This window comes from Capricornis sumatraensis, chromosome 8 (genome assembly GCF_032405125.1).
Source record: "Capricornis sumatraensis isolate serow.1 chromosome 8, serow.2, whole genome shotgun sequence".
Lineage (NCBI taxonomy): Eukaryota > Metazoa > Chordata > Mammalia > Artiodactyla > Bovidae > Capricornis > Capricornis sumatraensis.
Window position 1 is genome coordinate 61,661,916 of NC_091076.1, and position 16,043 is coordinate 61,677,958.

General features: G+C 34.7%; 1 protein-coding gene across 1 annotated transcript in view; it reads left to right on the forward strand.

The window, feature by feature from the left end:
* The window catches only part of BRIP1 (BRCA1 interacting DNA helicase 1), a 186,412-nt gene that overhangs the window by 1,821 nt on the left and 168,548 nt on the right, over positions 1 to 16,043 (forward strand). The window contains exons 3-5 of the mRNA XM_068978905.1: positions 779 to 952; positions 7,291 to 7,418; positions 9,281 to 9,400. Of these exons, the coding sequence (XP_068835006.1) occupies positions 779 to 952; positions 7,291 to 7,418; positions 9,281 to 9,400 (422 nt within the window). The remainder of the gene's footprint in view (positions 1 to 778; positions 953 to 7,290; positions 7,419 to 9,280; positions 9,401 to 16,043) is intronic.

Consider the following 16,043-nt stretch of genomic DNA (forward strand, 5'->3'; position numbering starts at 1 on the left):
TTTTGGTTATCCACTTTGTTTCTTACTGATGTTTATCTTTGGTAAAAATGAGATTATCTGTTAATGAAATTTTAATGGGAGACTCTGGAAAATGTATTTATGTAATAGTGAAGATGGGAAACTAATATCAGTACTGTATATAGAAAATAAAATACATTAGTCAGATTTTTTAATATCTGTATTATATTCTCATATACTAGAACTATTGCAATTTTGTATTTAATTATTAAAAATTACCTGTTTAATTTGAATATTGACTTTAAACTGTGTTTTGATACAGATATCAAAAATGATATTATGAAACATGTTTTTTGAAATAGAAGTATAATGTGGGAATGATGTAACCCTTTTTTGTTTACATTATTATTTACCGTATTGAACTTTCAAGTTCTTCAGTTAGGAAAATAGCAGTAATTAAGAATGTAAGTAATTGAGAATATACTTTAGGTATACTTAGTATTTTGATATATCTCAGTAGTGGTTGTGCCTTTTTTACATTATTAATCTTTGACTATTATTGGATTTTTCTAAGTCATGTAAATTTGTTGTTAGCTTCTCTGTATATGTTTCTGGCATAAGTGTTTCTCTCCTGTCCTCATTCGATGCTGCAGACTGAGTGATCATCTTGTCCAGATTTGCCAGGTAGTTTTCTGATTTTAGCCCTGAAATTCTGAATCCTGAGAAATCTCCTAATGTTGGGCAAAAAAAGGGTGGTTGTGTATGCTAGCTGTGAAGAAAGATTAATGTTTTTTTTAATTAGAGATTCTTTCATTTCTAGGGAAGCCAGTGGATGAAAGCTTAAGTAAGAAAACTGAAGTACCATTGTCGTGTTGTTGTACATGCCATTCAAGGAATTTTGCAAACAGTGACGTGCACCAGCGAACTTCGTATCATTTCAGCAGTCCAAGAACACCACCTTCTGAAAGAAATGGTGCTTTGTCAGGTTCTCAAGGTAGTTTATATTTTGCCTGGGTCTGTTGGTATCTGTGATAGAAGTATTAATTATTGCTGTTATGATACCTAATGTAGATAAATTTGGTTAGCATAATTGGTTATGTATTTCCACCTGATTTCTCTGGAATTATTTTAAATAATGCATAGAATGGTCAGAAATCCTTGGACTGTTTTCTTGGCCTCACTTTTAATTGATTCAAACGTGTTGCTAAAGTAAACCATTTTTAAAGAAGGCAAGGCAAAATTAGTGATACTCAGAAACTGATGTTATTTGTAGGCAGTATTATTAGTTATATGATAGAATTTTATAAAACATATTGATCTGTAAGCATAAGACAAAATCTAATTAGCCTCACTTATTCTTGGTAAGTTTGCCTGAACTTCTGAGACCAGTATCCTATTTGAGAATCAGCTATGTTTCAAGTATGATCCTTAAATGTATGTGTGTTAGTCACTCAGTCGTGTCCTACTCTTTATGACCCCGTGGACTGTAACCTACCAGGCTCCTCTGTCCATGGAATTCTTCAGGGAAGAATACCAGAGTGGGTTGCCATGCCCTTCTCTAGAAGATCTTTCTGACCCAGGGATCAAATGCAGGTCTCCTGCATTGCAGGCAGATTCTTTACTATTTGAGCTACCTAGGGAGTTCTTACTAGATTTATTTAAGAGAAATATATTATTAATAACATAAGATTATTAATTTAAAGATATTTCTTGTGCTTTGACTGTATAGAAAAGATGGATTATTATTTGCCTAAGTCAGAAACCTAGGGCACATCCTATACACTTTGCTCTTCCTTATTCCCCCATATAGATTTCTATCTCCATTGATATCTCCTAGTCCAAACTATCATCTCTTGTTTAGAGCATGTAATAACTCCTTTTCTGCTTTCATTCATGCCATTCCTTAACTAATGGCAATCAATGGGAGAAAAGAGGTTGCCATGATTGACTTATGTCTACACAGTATCCACTTTCTAAAATCAAGGATGGATTCATCTTCCGCTAAAGCACTTGACTGTAGAGGATGTTAGCTGCTTGAACTGAAGTGTGTTTCTGTTGGGAATGAGGACGAAGAAGTGGACTAGATACTGGAGAGGTGACCACTTCTGTTGTCTACAGGGTTTTGACTGTTAACTCTCTTGGCTTTCTTTCCATTCCTTCAAAGGGGCATGCTTTCTCCTTTTGCGTGTGTTAATGTCTCTTCTGAATCAGGTTCCATCTTTAGCTTGTTTACTTGCTCTTCCTTTAGCTCTCAGCTTAAATATCACTCTTTAAGGCAGCCATACTGCTGTTTCCATCGGATTAGATTTGGTTTCCCTGTTATAGTCTGTCATTTCACTGTGTGCCTCTCCTTCATAGCACTTGTTACAGCTTATATTATCCATGTGTTTGTGTGCATCTTTTATTAATGTCTGCTTCAATGGCAATCCACTCCAGCACTCTTGCCTGGAAAATCCCATGGATGGAGGAGCCTGATAGGCTACAGTCCATGGGACCCGCAAAGAGTCGGACACAACTGAGTGACTTTACTTACTTTCCCCTAGCAGACTGTATAGTCTATGAGATCAGGAACTATGTCATTTTTCTCATCATTGCATAACTAGCAGAGTGCCTGGCATATAGGTAGTAGTTAGATAAATACCTATTGTATGAATGAATGGAATTGATTTTGAGCTAATTATAAGAACTCTGGCTTGTTTTATGTACAGCCTGAATTTTTTTTTTTATTAAAGATAGCTTTATTGAAATATCCTTGACATAACAAACTATATATTTAAATGGTACATTTGGATGAGGTTTAACGTAAGAGTATTTCCCTGAAACTTTCGCCAACGTTAAAATAGTGAATATATCTATCATCTTCAAAAGTTTACTCATGCTCTTTTGTTATTCCTCCTTCCCACCTCTGATTCTTCCTCCCCAAACAACCTCTAATTCATCCTCCCCAGACTCAGGTCTCCCGCATTGCAGGTGGATTCTTTTACCATCTGAGCCACGAGGGAAGCCCTGCAAACTGTTTATACAGTCACCTGTTGTTGTATATTTGAGTTGTTACTAGTTTCGGGGCTGTTATTACAAATAAAGCTGTTAGGAACGTTTGTTTATAAGTCATTGTTACAGACATATGTTTTTACTTTCCTCGGTAGTTATCTAGGAATGTAATGACTGGATCACTTATGGTTAACTTTTTAAGAAACTTCAAAACTATTTCCCAGAGTGGTTATGCCATTTTACATTCCTACCAGCAGTGTATGAGGATATTCTCGTTTCTCTACATCTTGGCCGACAGTGGTTTGGTAATCTTTTTAGCCATTCTAATAAGCTTATTGTTGCCGTTCAGTCACTGTCACGTCCACCTCTTTGTGACACCATGGACTGCAGCATACCAGGCTCCTGTGTCCTCTGCTATCTCCTGGAGTTTGCTCAAATTTGTGTCTGTTGAGTTGGTGATGCCATCTAGCCATCTCATCCTCTGCTGCCCCTTCTCCCTTTGCCTTCAGTCTTTCCCAGCATCACTCATATTATAAGTTTATAGTGGTATCTTATTGTGGTTTTATTTCACATTTCCCTAATGACTTGTGATGTTGAGCATCTTTTCATGTGCTTATTAGCCATTTGTATATCTTCTTTGATGAACTGTTGAAATCTTTTGCTTGTTTATTGTTTCTTCCTTATTGTTAAGTTGTAAGAATTCTTTATACATTTTTGAGTACAAGTTTCTTTTTTTAATCAAATTTAGTTTTAGGTTTTACTTTTAGGTCTAAGGGTTAATTTTTGTATATGGTGTGAGTGTGGATTCAAGTTCATTTATTTGGCATATGAATATCTAATTGTTCAGCACCATTTATCAAAAAGGCTGTTCTTTATCTGCTGTATTGTTTTTTAACTTTGTAAACAATCAATTTTCAATATGTACGCAACTTGAATTTTAATATAGTTGTGAGTTAGAATTACTTAGAATAATCTTTTCAAGGATCAGATGGGGTAAATCTGGGTTATATTCTGATACTGTCTTTATATTTTTAAGTAAATTCTTTAGAAATATGTAACTTAAATATAGAAAAGCACACAGAATTCTAAGTGTATAGCTTGATGAATTTTCCCAGAGTAATTACACTCATGTAACTACCACCTAGATGAAAAATGGGACAAAGCCAACACCCCAGTGGCACTTCTCATGTTCTTTTCCACTTGGTATTCTTTCTCATTATAGGTAGTTGCTATTTTCCCTATGTCATCATAGATGAGTTTTGCTTCTTCATAGAAATGGAATTATATTTGTACTCTTGTGTCTGTCAACTTTTGCCTAAAATATTTCTGAGATTCATTTGGGTTGTTGCATAAAGTAGTGGTTCTTATAACTTTATTTTATGGTATATAATAGATTATATGCCATAATTTATTAATCCATTCTACAGTAGTTAGACATTTGGGTGGGTTCTTATTTTGGTTATTGATCTTTTATGAGTATTCTTATTCTTTCTGGTACAGATAGATAAATATTTTCTATTAGATATATAGCTTGGAATAGAATTGCTACTTTTGGTATATATGATTATGTTGAGCTATAGTAGATAATGCCAACATTTTCCAAATGATTGAACCAATTTTGCACCCCTTTGCCTTACATTTAGTAGTATGTGGAAGTTATGTTGTTCAGCATTCTTTTAGCACTGGATATTTGAGTCTTTTTAAATTTTAGCCATTCTGGTTCCTTTGTGGTGTTCTTGTGAGTTTTAATTGATATTTCTCTGGTAACTAATGAGATTGAATATCTTTTAATGTATTTATTGGTCATTTGAATATCCCCTTTGGTGAACTACCCCTTCGAGTGTTTGCCCATTTTTGTGTTAGGTTGTTTCTTACTGATTTCCAGGATTTGTTTTTGTTTTAAATATATTCTGAATATACTTAATTTCTTTATAACCTTTTATTTTAAAGATTTAACAACTTTGGTAAGCTTCTTGCAAACTCCCCTACTATAAAGGCTAGGAAGATAAGCCTTTTTGTATATGCACATGATATAATTTTTTTTCATGAATTGGAGTTAATCATATTTGACACATGGCAGTTTAGTTTTTCTAAAACTGGATTATTGTTTTTGGTAGATGTTCCATACCCTGTAATGAGTCCTACGAATTTGCCCCTTGGTTTATTTGGGGAAGGGAGTGGCAACCTACTCTAGTGTTCTTGCCTGGAAAATTCCATGGACAGAGGCGCCTGGAGGGCTACAGTCCCTGGGGTTGCAAAGAATTGGACACGACTGAGCGGCTAACACTTTTTCAGCATTGGCACTATTACCATTTTGAATAGGATAATTCTGTGTTGTAGATAATTCTGTCCTGCATGTTGTAGAATGTTTAGAAGCATCTCTCAGGCCTCAACCCACTAGATGCCAGTAGTACACACCCTCCTCCCATCTTGTGACAATCAAAAATGTCTCCAGATGTTGCCTAATGTCCCTGGGGTCTAGGGTGGGCTTGTTAAAACTAGCCCAGTTTAAGAGTCACTGATCTAGATTTGTTTGTGGTTATTTTACTAGTTTGCCAGGAAATTGTAAAGCTCAAAATTACATGTGTTTTCTAAAATTTGTATGGGAATACAAAGGACTAAGAACAGCCAAGACAGTTTTCAGGAAGCAGGTTGAGGTGAGAGGACGTGATCTGTGAGATATCCTGATTCGTTATATGTATATGGCTATAATAATTAAAACAGCATGGTATAAGCATAGTGGAAAATAGTGGAGAACCCAAATTCCATTCTACATGTATGCTGAAACTTGATTTTTTTAATAGAAGTGCTTCTGTAGAGCAGAAGGCACAGAGGGGTTTTCCTATAAGTAGTGAAGCCTCAATCATGTCTGACTCTGCAACCCTGTCCATGGGATTTTCCAGGCAAGAATACTGGAGTGGGTTGCCATTTGACTATTAAATATCCGTAGGAAAAAAATTAAAATAGGAGTCCTACTTTACTCTATACACAAAAACTCATGCCAGGTAGATTAAAGACCTAGGTATAAAAGGCAGAACTCTTAAGATTTTAGAATATAATGTGTTTCAAACTATGTTCCTAAGAGCCTAAGGAAGAAACATAGCTTATAGGGAGAAGGGGACAATGGATCAGCAAAATTCTAGGCCTTTCATTGTATTTTAGAAATCCTAAGCAATATTTCTTTAAAAAATATAGTCCTCCTCAGAAAAAGCTTGAAAACCAGTGCTGCATGACATATTCACTTCTTTGTTTGTGCAAACTCGAACTTCTTTTTTTTGAAAATGGATCGGATCTGCTGCTCATAGGGCTTTCTCCCCTTAATAGTCTGTAAATCTTTTAAGGCCAGGAACTTTTTTCTTCATTGTTTTCCGTGGTGTCTGGAATTGTATGGACTCAATATAATAAATGCTTGAATAAATGAATTGAAACTCTGGGAGTGGAGGGAATGTGTAGAGAAAAGCACAGAGTGAGGAAGGTACTTTTAAGAATGCTCACATTTTAGGGAAAGGGAGAAACCGCTGTATAGGAACAGTTAAGAATGGTGTTACAGAAATTAAGGAGAAAGGAAATGTGTTTGTTATGTTCCAAGAAGACAGAGTGTTATGTTTGGCTGTATGCCTAGAGGTTATGTGTATGGATTTTGGAGTCAGACAGCAGGAGTCAAGTCACAGGCAGGCCTTGCCTTTTACTTGCCATATGATACGAGCATGTTACTTGACTTCTTTTAAAACCTAGTGCTCACATTTATAAAATGGGGATAATATTTGGTGATTAAGAGGTCACTGATAAACGAGATTGAGCTTTCAGGATTGTGGAATTAAAAAACAGATTTTAGGAGCTTGATTCTACTGTGTTTTTAGACTGAAGATCATAGAGAATTTTAGTAGAAAAGAAACATTAAATAAGGCACTGTAAAGAAAGATTTTTATACAGATGAAAAGTTTTTGAGATACTCTTACAGTTATATTTATTAAGCCACATTATTGGAAGTGGTCTACAAAAGTATAAACCTATTAAAAATCAAGGCTGGACTTTTCCTCTTGAAAACATTTCTTACAATGTTTGCTTTTTGTTAAGTAAATTGAGTGATAAATAAGTGATTTTAAAGATGTTTAGCATTTCATATTTTAAAGTATGTTTTGAAGTTATTAGAAATGTCAACATCTTTTTAAAAATTGAAGTGTACTTTATTTACAATATTATATTATTTTCAGATGTACAGCATAGTGATTCAGTATTTTTACAGATTAAAATCTGACATCCTAACTCCAGTTTTTTTTCCTGGAAAAATTGACTAAATGTGATCTATTTACACTAATTTTTTATGACTTCTTATATAAGACTCTCCTGAAAAAACTACACTGGCTGCAAAGCTATCTGCTAAGAAGCAGGCATCTATCTGTAGAGATGAAAATGATGATTTTCAAGTAGAGAAGAAAAGAATTCGACCCTTGGAAACTGCACAGCAGGTAAACAGTCTTGGCAGTGAAATAATCCCATTAGTTATGGCTGAACAAGGTAGTCAAGTATCAGTCGTTTTCAGTGGCATGTATAGAGATTAGTTGGATAGTGTCAGATATAAATTTAACGGTCAGTTACTGTAATTTCATTTTATATATTTATTCATTACAAAGGAGCTTGTTATAGTAGATTATTCATAGTAGCATGTCATTAAAGTGAAACTGAATGATGCTTATTTATATTTAAGAAATTTGATAGTAAAACATTTACTTATGGCATGTTTTAATAATAGAGTTACTTTGTACTTTTAACTGCTCTGTTTTTTTAATCTAATAATGGTGTTTTCTTTTGGCCAGAATACCTCTGATACAAGTATTTAGGTCAGATATTTTTGATATTGATAGTTTTAATCTAATGATAAGGATTACTCTTATTTATTGAGTTTTTATTATGAATAATTATAAAATATGTTTATTTCTAAAGACCAAAATTACTAGAAGTTTTAAATGAAATATACTTTTAATAGGTGAATAGAGTTCATGGCATTGAACTCTTATATTTTCTCATAGAGTTCATAGCATTGAGGTAGGGAGACTGGACTTTAATAAATTTAGTTACAAATAAAGATTATTAATTAGCATGTCATTGTAGATAATTGTATATTTTTAATTGAATATTCTCAAAAAATGTTTGCATTTTTATATAGTTTGTTCCATGTACAATCCTAACTTCCATAATTAAACCTTGTTTTTAGAAATAGAATAAATGCATTTTCTAGGTTTATATTTGGAAAAGTACTAATTACAAATGAAGTGTGAATCTTTAAAAATTTTTACCAGCAAAATGTGTACTTACAGTTGGATGTTGTAAAGTAGACAACATTTATTCCCTGATTTCATTGGCTTTCATTTCTTTTTATTTATTTATTTTAATTTTAATTTTTACTTTATTTTACTTTACAATACTGTATTGGTTTTGCCATACGTTGACATGAATCCACCACGGGTGTACATGAGTTCCCAAACCTGTACACCCTCCCACCTCCCACCCCATATCATCTCTCTGGATCATCCCCGTGCACCAGCCCCAAGCATGCTGTATTCTGCATCAAACATAGACTGGCGATTCGTTTCTTACATGATAGTATACATGTTTCAGTGCTATTCTCCCAAATCATCCCACCCTCTCCCTCTCCCTCAGAGTCCAAAAGTCCGCTCTACACATCTGTGTCTCTTTCATTTCTTTTTTGATAGTAATCAGTTATCAGTAGAAATGCTTTTTTTTCCCTTCATAGTTTGAATACATAGGTTTTTGGCAAGTAAGAAAAAGCACATGTAGTTTGGAAAGAAAACAGTGGTATTTATAAAAGAAATTTAGTCAAATACAGTTTGGATTATTAGTTATCTAACAAGTAATATAATAATAGTAATCAAATAATTTATTCTATCATATAGGAAATAATGAATATTTACATTCAAATTTTTTATTGTCTTTTTTTAAAATTTAGAATAAGCTTTTCATGTTTATTTAATTTTCCAATTGGATATGTAATTGGACTTGGTATAATGCTATTCTTGGTGTCCATATGGTGGGACTATTTTATGGGAAGATCATTTTACAATGCAGAGTTTTGACACATCACTAATTAATGCTCTTTTGGTTGGAATTTGAGAGATATTACTGTATTCTGTTTTATTTAAGTCTTGTAATAAAGTGCCTATTTGTTAGAAATTTGATTGTTACTAGTTAGAAATAGTCATTTCTTTTTAATGCTAAAAGCACACACTGTAGCTGTTTTGATCTTTGAGAACAACTAGCCTCATCAAACTTTTAGTTTACAATAAACTTCAATTTGGTTCTGTATTTACAGATCAGAAAACGTCATTGTTTTGAGAAGGAGGTACACCATTTGGATGCAAAAGTTGCTTCAGGAAAGACCACAAAACTCAACTCTCCGTTAGGAAAGATAAACTCCATTTCTCCACAGAATGTATGTATTTATGACATTGTTCAGTTTAAAGAAGGCAAATGTGGTATTTGTTAATGCATTTTTGAAAAAGAGAAAGACTAGTATAATCATGAGTAGAGAAAAACTCAGAAGTCTTAAGTGCTATTACATGTCTGCTGCTGTGAGAAATGGGAAACCTGTGCTCTTTGTGCCCGTTTCTTCACTTATAAAATAAGAGAATTGAACTGAGATGAGATCTGAAAAGTTTTTTTTTCCCTCTTGTACATTCTAATGTTTGTGAATTCCACTTCCTAAAGTTCTTTCAGTGTTCTTAGGGCATCAGTTCTCAAATTAGGCCAGGGAACTCCAGAGATTCCTGAGATTGTTTTTAGGCAGTCTTTGGGGTCAGATGTGAAGTCAAGTGGACCTTAGAAAGCATCACTACGAACAAAGCTAGTGGAAGTGATGGAATTCCAGTTGAGCTATTTCAAATCCTCAAAGATGATGCTGTGAAAGTGCTGCACTCAATATGCCAGCAAATTTGGAAAACTCAGTAGTGGCCACAGGACTGGAAAAGGTCAGTTTTCATTCCAATCCCAAAGAAAGGCAGTGCCGAAGAATGCTCAAACTACCACACAATTGCACTCATCTCACACGCTAGTAAAGTAATGCTCAAAATTCTCCAAGCCAGGCTTTAGTAATACGTGAACCATGAATTTCCAGATGTTCAAGCTTGATTTAGAAAAGGAGAGGAACCAGAGATCAAATTGCTGACATCTGCTGGATCATGGAAAAAGCAAGAGAGTTCCAGAAAAACATCTATTTCTGCTTTATTGCCTATGCCAAAGCCTTTGACTGTGTGGATCACAAGAAACTGTGGAAAATTCTGAAAGAGATGAGAATACCAGACCACCTGACCTGCCTCTTGAGAAACCTATATGCAGGTCAGGAAGCAACAGTTAGAACTGGACATGGAACAGCAGGCTGGTTTCAAATAGGAAAAGGAGTATGTCAAGGCTGTATACTGTCACCCTACTTATTTAACTTCTATGCAGAGTACATCATGAGAAACGCTGGGCTGAAAGAAGCACAAGCTGGAATCAAAATTGCCGGGAGAAATATCAATAACCTCAGATATGCAGATGATACCACTCTTATGGCAGAAAGTGAAGAGGAACTAAAAAGTCTCTTGATGAAAGTGAAAGAAGAGTGAAAAAGTTGGCTTAAAACTCAACATTCAGAAAATGAAGATCATGGCATCTGGTGCCATCACTTCATGGGAAATAGATGGGGAAACAGTGGACACAGTGTCAGACTTTATTTTTCTGGGCTCCAAAATCACTGCAGATGGTGACTGCAGCCATGAAATTAAAAGATGCTTACTCCTTGGAAGAAAAGTTATGACCAACCTAGACAGCATATTGAAAAGCAGAGACATTACTTTGCCAACAAAGGTCTGTCTAGTCAAGGCTATGGTTTTTCCAGTGGTCATGTATGGATGTGAGAGTTTGACTGTGAAGAAAGCTGAGCACTGAAGACCTGATGCTCTTGAACTGTGGTGTTGGAGAAGACTCTCGAGAGTCTCTTGGACTGCAAGGAGATCCAACCATTCCATTCTGAAGGAGATCAGTCCTGGGATTTCTTTGGAAGGAATGATGCTAAAGCTGAAACTCCAGTACTTTGGCCTCCTGATGTGAAGAGTTGACTCATTGGCAAAGACTCTGCTGCTGGGAGGGATTGGGGGCAGGAGGAGAAGGGGACAACAGAGAATGAGATGGCTGGATGGCATCACTGACTCGATGGATGTGAGTCTGAGTGAACTCCAGGAGTTGGTGATGGACAGGGAGGCCTGGTGTGCTGCGATTCGTGGGGTCGCAGAGTCGGACATGACTGAGCGACTGAACTGAACTGAACTGGGGTCAGAAGTACTTTCATAGTGAAGTTAAGATGTTACTTACCTTTTTTTTTTTTTAAACTGTCTTCAATGTTTGCATTGATCGTGCAAAAGCAAAGGCTGGTAAAACTCTTGATGCTTTAGCACAATCAAGATAGTGGCACCAACCTGTATTAATTGTAATTTTCTTCTCTGTCATTAATGCATAATTAAGAAAAGCCAGTTTCACTTAAGAATGTCCTTGATGAAGCAGTAAAAGTTACTAATTTTATTAAATTTTTCACCTTTAAGATTTTAATTCTGGGTGAAGAATAGTTTTTGTAAAACTTTCACATTCAGGAGTAGAATGGTTATCTTAAAGAAAAACACTTGCAGGATAGTTTGAATTGTGAGCTGAACTAGTCATGTTTTTCACAGAACATTGTTTTTACTTCAAAAAATAACTGACAGACTACAATAATTCTTGAAAATAAAGTGAGCCTGATAAAATTTGACCTTTCAAGTGAAAAATCAGAATTTGAAAAATTGTATATACCACTGTGAGGTTAGCAGTTTTCTGAAACTTAGAAGACTTTTCTGATGATATTTATTGGTGATGATGTTATATATGTGACTTTTGATGTTATATAATGAAATGTGTTAACATTTATTTGTAAGATCTGTAAAATCAGTACACCAAATGTTTTCAAAATGACATGTTTATGATATTACAAAATGATGCCTGGAAAAGATTCATCCGAATGCAAGGCAGACCAATGGACATTTTTCTTCTCACCATCCTTAGGCAATGACAGATTTTTTTTTCAGTCACTATTGGCTAGTTTTCATTGCCATAGTTTTATATGAGTGGAATCATGCTTGGTAATTTTCTTATTGAATTCCAAATATTGTGAATTTTCTCTTGCCAAATACTGGGTATTGTATTTCTACAAACCCTCTTGACTTTTTTTCTGGGATGCAGTTATTACTTGGAATCAGCTTGATCCTTTGGGTCTTGCTTTTAGGATGTGTTAGGGAGGACTTGATCAGGGTTTAGTTTTGGGCCACCTCAGTAGAGGCTAGCTCCTTGTGAGTCCTCTACCTAATCATGCTTCATGAATTAAGACGTTTTCTAGCCTAGTGGGAACTGGCACTGTTCCACGCTCTACGTGAGTGTCTCATTTCAGGTGGTTCTTGGCCACTGTCTTAGATTGTCTCCTCATTGGTGTGTGCTGATCAGGACTCTACTAGATACTTGAGAGGTCCTTCTGCAGACCTCTGGAATTCATTCTCTGTGCAGCTCTCTCCTTTCTGGTATTGTTGCCTCAGAACTTTAGTCTTCTTGATCTCCCTGAACTCTCAGCGATGTCTCTTTGTCTTGAGTTTTCTGGGCTGTATCTGGGTTTCCCTTCCTGGTGCCACAGCCTGGAGACTCTCAGCACAACAAGCTGAAACAATCATAAGGCTTAATCTCCTTTGTTTCCCATCCCTCAGGGATAACTCTTCCTTACCCGATGTCCTGTATCTTAAAACTGTTGTTTCATATAGCCTGTATTTTTTTTGTTGTTGTTCAGGTAAGGGATGAAACAAGTCATTGACAAATTCCAGAAGTGTTTAGATGGCTTATAAAGCTCTTGTTTACTTGTACAGACTTTAAGCCTTTATAAACTTTTTGCATTCTTTTGCTCTTTCTCCTCCTTCCCACTGTTTTGACTGACTTCTCCGAATTCTTCAGGAAGCCTTCCTTGGTGTTTCCAGTTTTGAGTTAGATTCTCATCTGGAATGTTCCTTGTATTTCTCAGTTTTTGACACTTAACCTTATTACTCTTCATATCTTCTCCACCCTTCAGTTACAGGCAACACCAGGTTCCTGAGTAGACTGAGACCTCCTTGAAGACTGTGAGTGCTTTACTCACTTCTGTTTCAAGCACCTAAGCTTGTGCTAGGAGCCTAGCTGTAGACTGAGTGAATCCATACCATAATCCCTGCCCTCAAAGAGCCTTCTTTTAAATTCTTGAAAATACTAAGTTGGGGTGGGGGGAAACTGTCAGTTATCTTCAGAGAAGCCTTGTTGGGAGAAGTTGTCTCAGTTTTTAATATTGTCAATAATAATATATGCTTTATGTTTGTCTCTGCCAGTGTTTCCTTGCTCATTTTCTTTCGCAGTACCTTATTGTCTTCATAGCCCTTACTGTTTGAATTTATTAGTCTACTTGTTTACTATCTGTTTGTCCTGTTAGAATGTAATGTCAGTCTTTTTCACAAGTATCTCTGGTACTGAGGATTAGCATATGGCATATATTTAGCCCACAGCTAAATATTTAGCATATATTTAGCATATGGCACATATATTTGTTGGTAGAATCTTATTGAATTCTTATGATGACTGTGAGGCAGGTACTATTGTTATTCTCATTTTATAGATAAGGAAACTCTGAGAAGTAATTTGCCTAAGATCACAAAGCAGAAAATTGTGGAGTTATTATATCCTACCTAAACAATCTGATCCTCTGGCGGATGCTGTAATTACTTTATCATACATTCTCTAAAATGCCTCTCAGAAGTTCTGGAGCTATCTAAACAGTATTCTAATATCAAGATAAGGAAAAAATTATGTTGAAACCTAAAGTTGAAAGAAATCAAGTCTAGAGTAAGCTATGATTGGATAATACCTTAAGTAGAATAGAGAGTGATTTTACTTTTAGTTTCATTTTGGTGTTTTAAAGACAGTGGACTCAAATCAGACAGCCTGGGTTTTAATCATAGTTCTGCTCTTTACTACTTTTGTAACCTTTATTAAGTTTTTAAACTATTGCTACTTCCGTTTCTCATTTGTTAAATGGGTATAGTATTTGTCTTACAGAGCTGCTAGAGGATTAAACAGTTTAATACTTACAGAGTGCTTAGACTGTACCTGGCATATCTTGACGCTTATTAAGTGGCAGGTGGTAGTAAAAGTAGCTGCAGCAGCATCGTTGTGTATTTTTATGCTGCTGATAAAAGCTATTATATTATACTGGTTAATAATATAAATTTTTAAAGTTAGGTTTATAATTAATTATTTTAATTTGTGTTAATGATGTTTACGACTCTACCTGTTTAGAACTTAAGTTGCTTGACCAAGAAGAGCTACCATTCTCCTGGCTGAGTAATTTCAAACTTAATTTTAAACTAAGTTCTTTGATTGATTTCCTGTTTGGGTTGTGTACTATGTTGATCATTTATTATGATCTCATTGGCAAAGTATAATTGTATCAATTCATGTGTATTTGTATTTTTATATCAGTTTTTTTTAAAAACCAGAAATTATAGATTTTCTTTCTTAGCTTTAGCTGATACAACTCTGCATTACCTTAGAAATGGAGTATTTTTCATAGGTGGGTGATTTATTATCTGTGCTGTTAAAGATATGGGTTTCTGGCAATCTTCTTATAAGTTTGAAGATTTATTGAACAAGCTAAATCTCAGCTAACTCTAGTAACTCAAATGATAACATTTCACTAGTGACTTTTTACTTGTAAGGAGACATATGGGATACTTGCCATACTAATTAAGCATGCATACAGTAAATTTATCAGACACCAGACTACTTTTGCAATGACAGAAAAGACCATATGGCTAAGCTCTAATATTTGTTCTCTTTTTTACTAGTCTCTACTGAAAAGCATGAATATATAAAGTAACTTTATGGAAAACCCCACAAATACTTATGTAAAATGATGTATTATTTTCAATGTTTTTTTTCCTAACAAAGATAGAGTAAGCAGTTGCAATAGAAGCATAATTAGTACAAAATGTAAAGTTTTAGCTAATGTGAATGTTTCTTTCTTTTATACTTTAGTAAATTATTAGTAAATTTAATAAATTTTAGTAAATTGTTAAGAAAATCTCTAGTATTTTGTATTTTGGCTGTCATCTTAATTTTAAAAGCTTATGGTAGCATTTGTAGTAATCTTACGTGGATATTTAGCACTAAATAATACATTTCATTTTTCAGAGAACCAGGGCTAAACTTTTCCATGGATATTATATAATAAAGAATAATAGGGATGTACGTAAAGGTCATTTATTTAAAGAAAGGAGTCTTTGAGTGTAGTAATATTTTTTTTACCTGCTAGAAATTTACTTTGGTTTCTAGTTCAACTTTTTTTTCTCTTTCTCTTTTTTAATGGAGGTATAATTGACATTTAATATGTTAGTTTCAGGTGTATAGTATAATGGTCCATTATTTGTATACATTGGGAAGTGATCACCATAAGTCTAGTTAATATCTGTCACCTTACATAGTTGCAAGGTTTTTCTTCTTATGATGAGAGCTTTTAATATTTACTCTCTTAGCTTCTGTCAGGTATGTAATATAGTATTATTAACTATAGTTGCCATATTCTACGTTACATCCCCATGACTTATTTTATAACTGAAAGTTTATACCTTTTGACTTCTCTCATCCATTTCTTTTGCTCTTCACCCCCTTCTCTGGCTGCCACTAATCTGTTCTCTGCATCTGTGAGCTTTTTTTTGTTTGTTTGTTTGTGTCTGCTTTTAGATTTTACATATAAATTTGTCTTTCTCGGTCTTAGTCCATTAAGTGTAATATCCTCTATGTTCATCCATCTTGTCCCAGATGACGGTATTTCTTTTCTTTTTTTTAATGGCTGAATAACGTTCCATTTTGTGGGTATGCTTGTCTGTGTGTGTGGGGCACACGACTGAGAATGCATGCAACTCAAAGGGAGCGTTTATTTTTTAGAAGAATAGTTATTTGGATTTGTAAATTAATGGTTTAGTTCTCTTACCTCTTGTTCAGTCGCT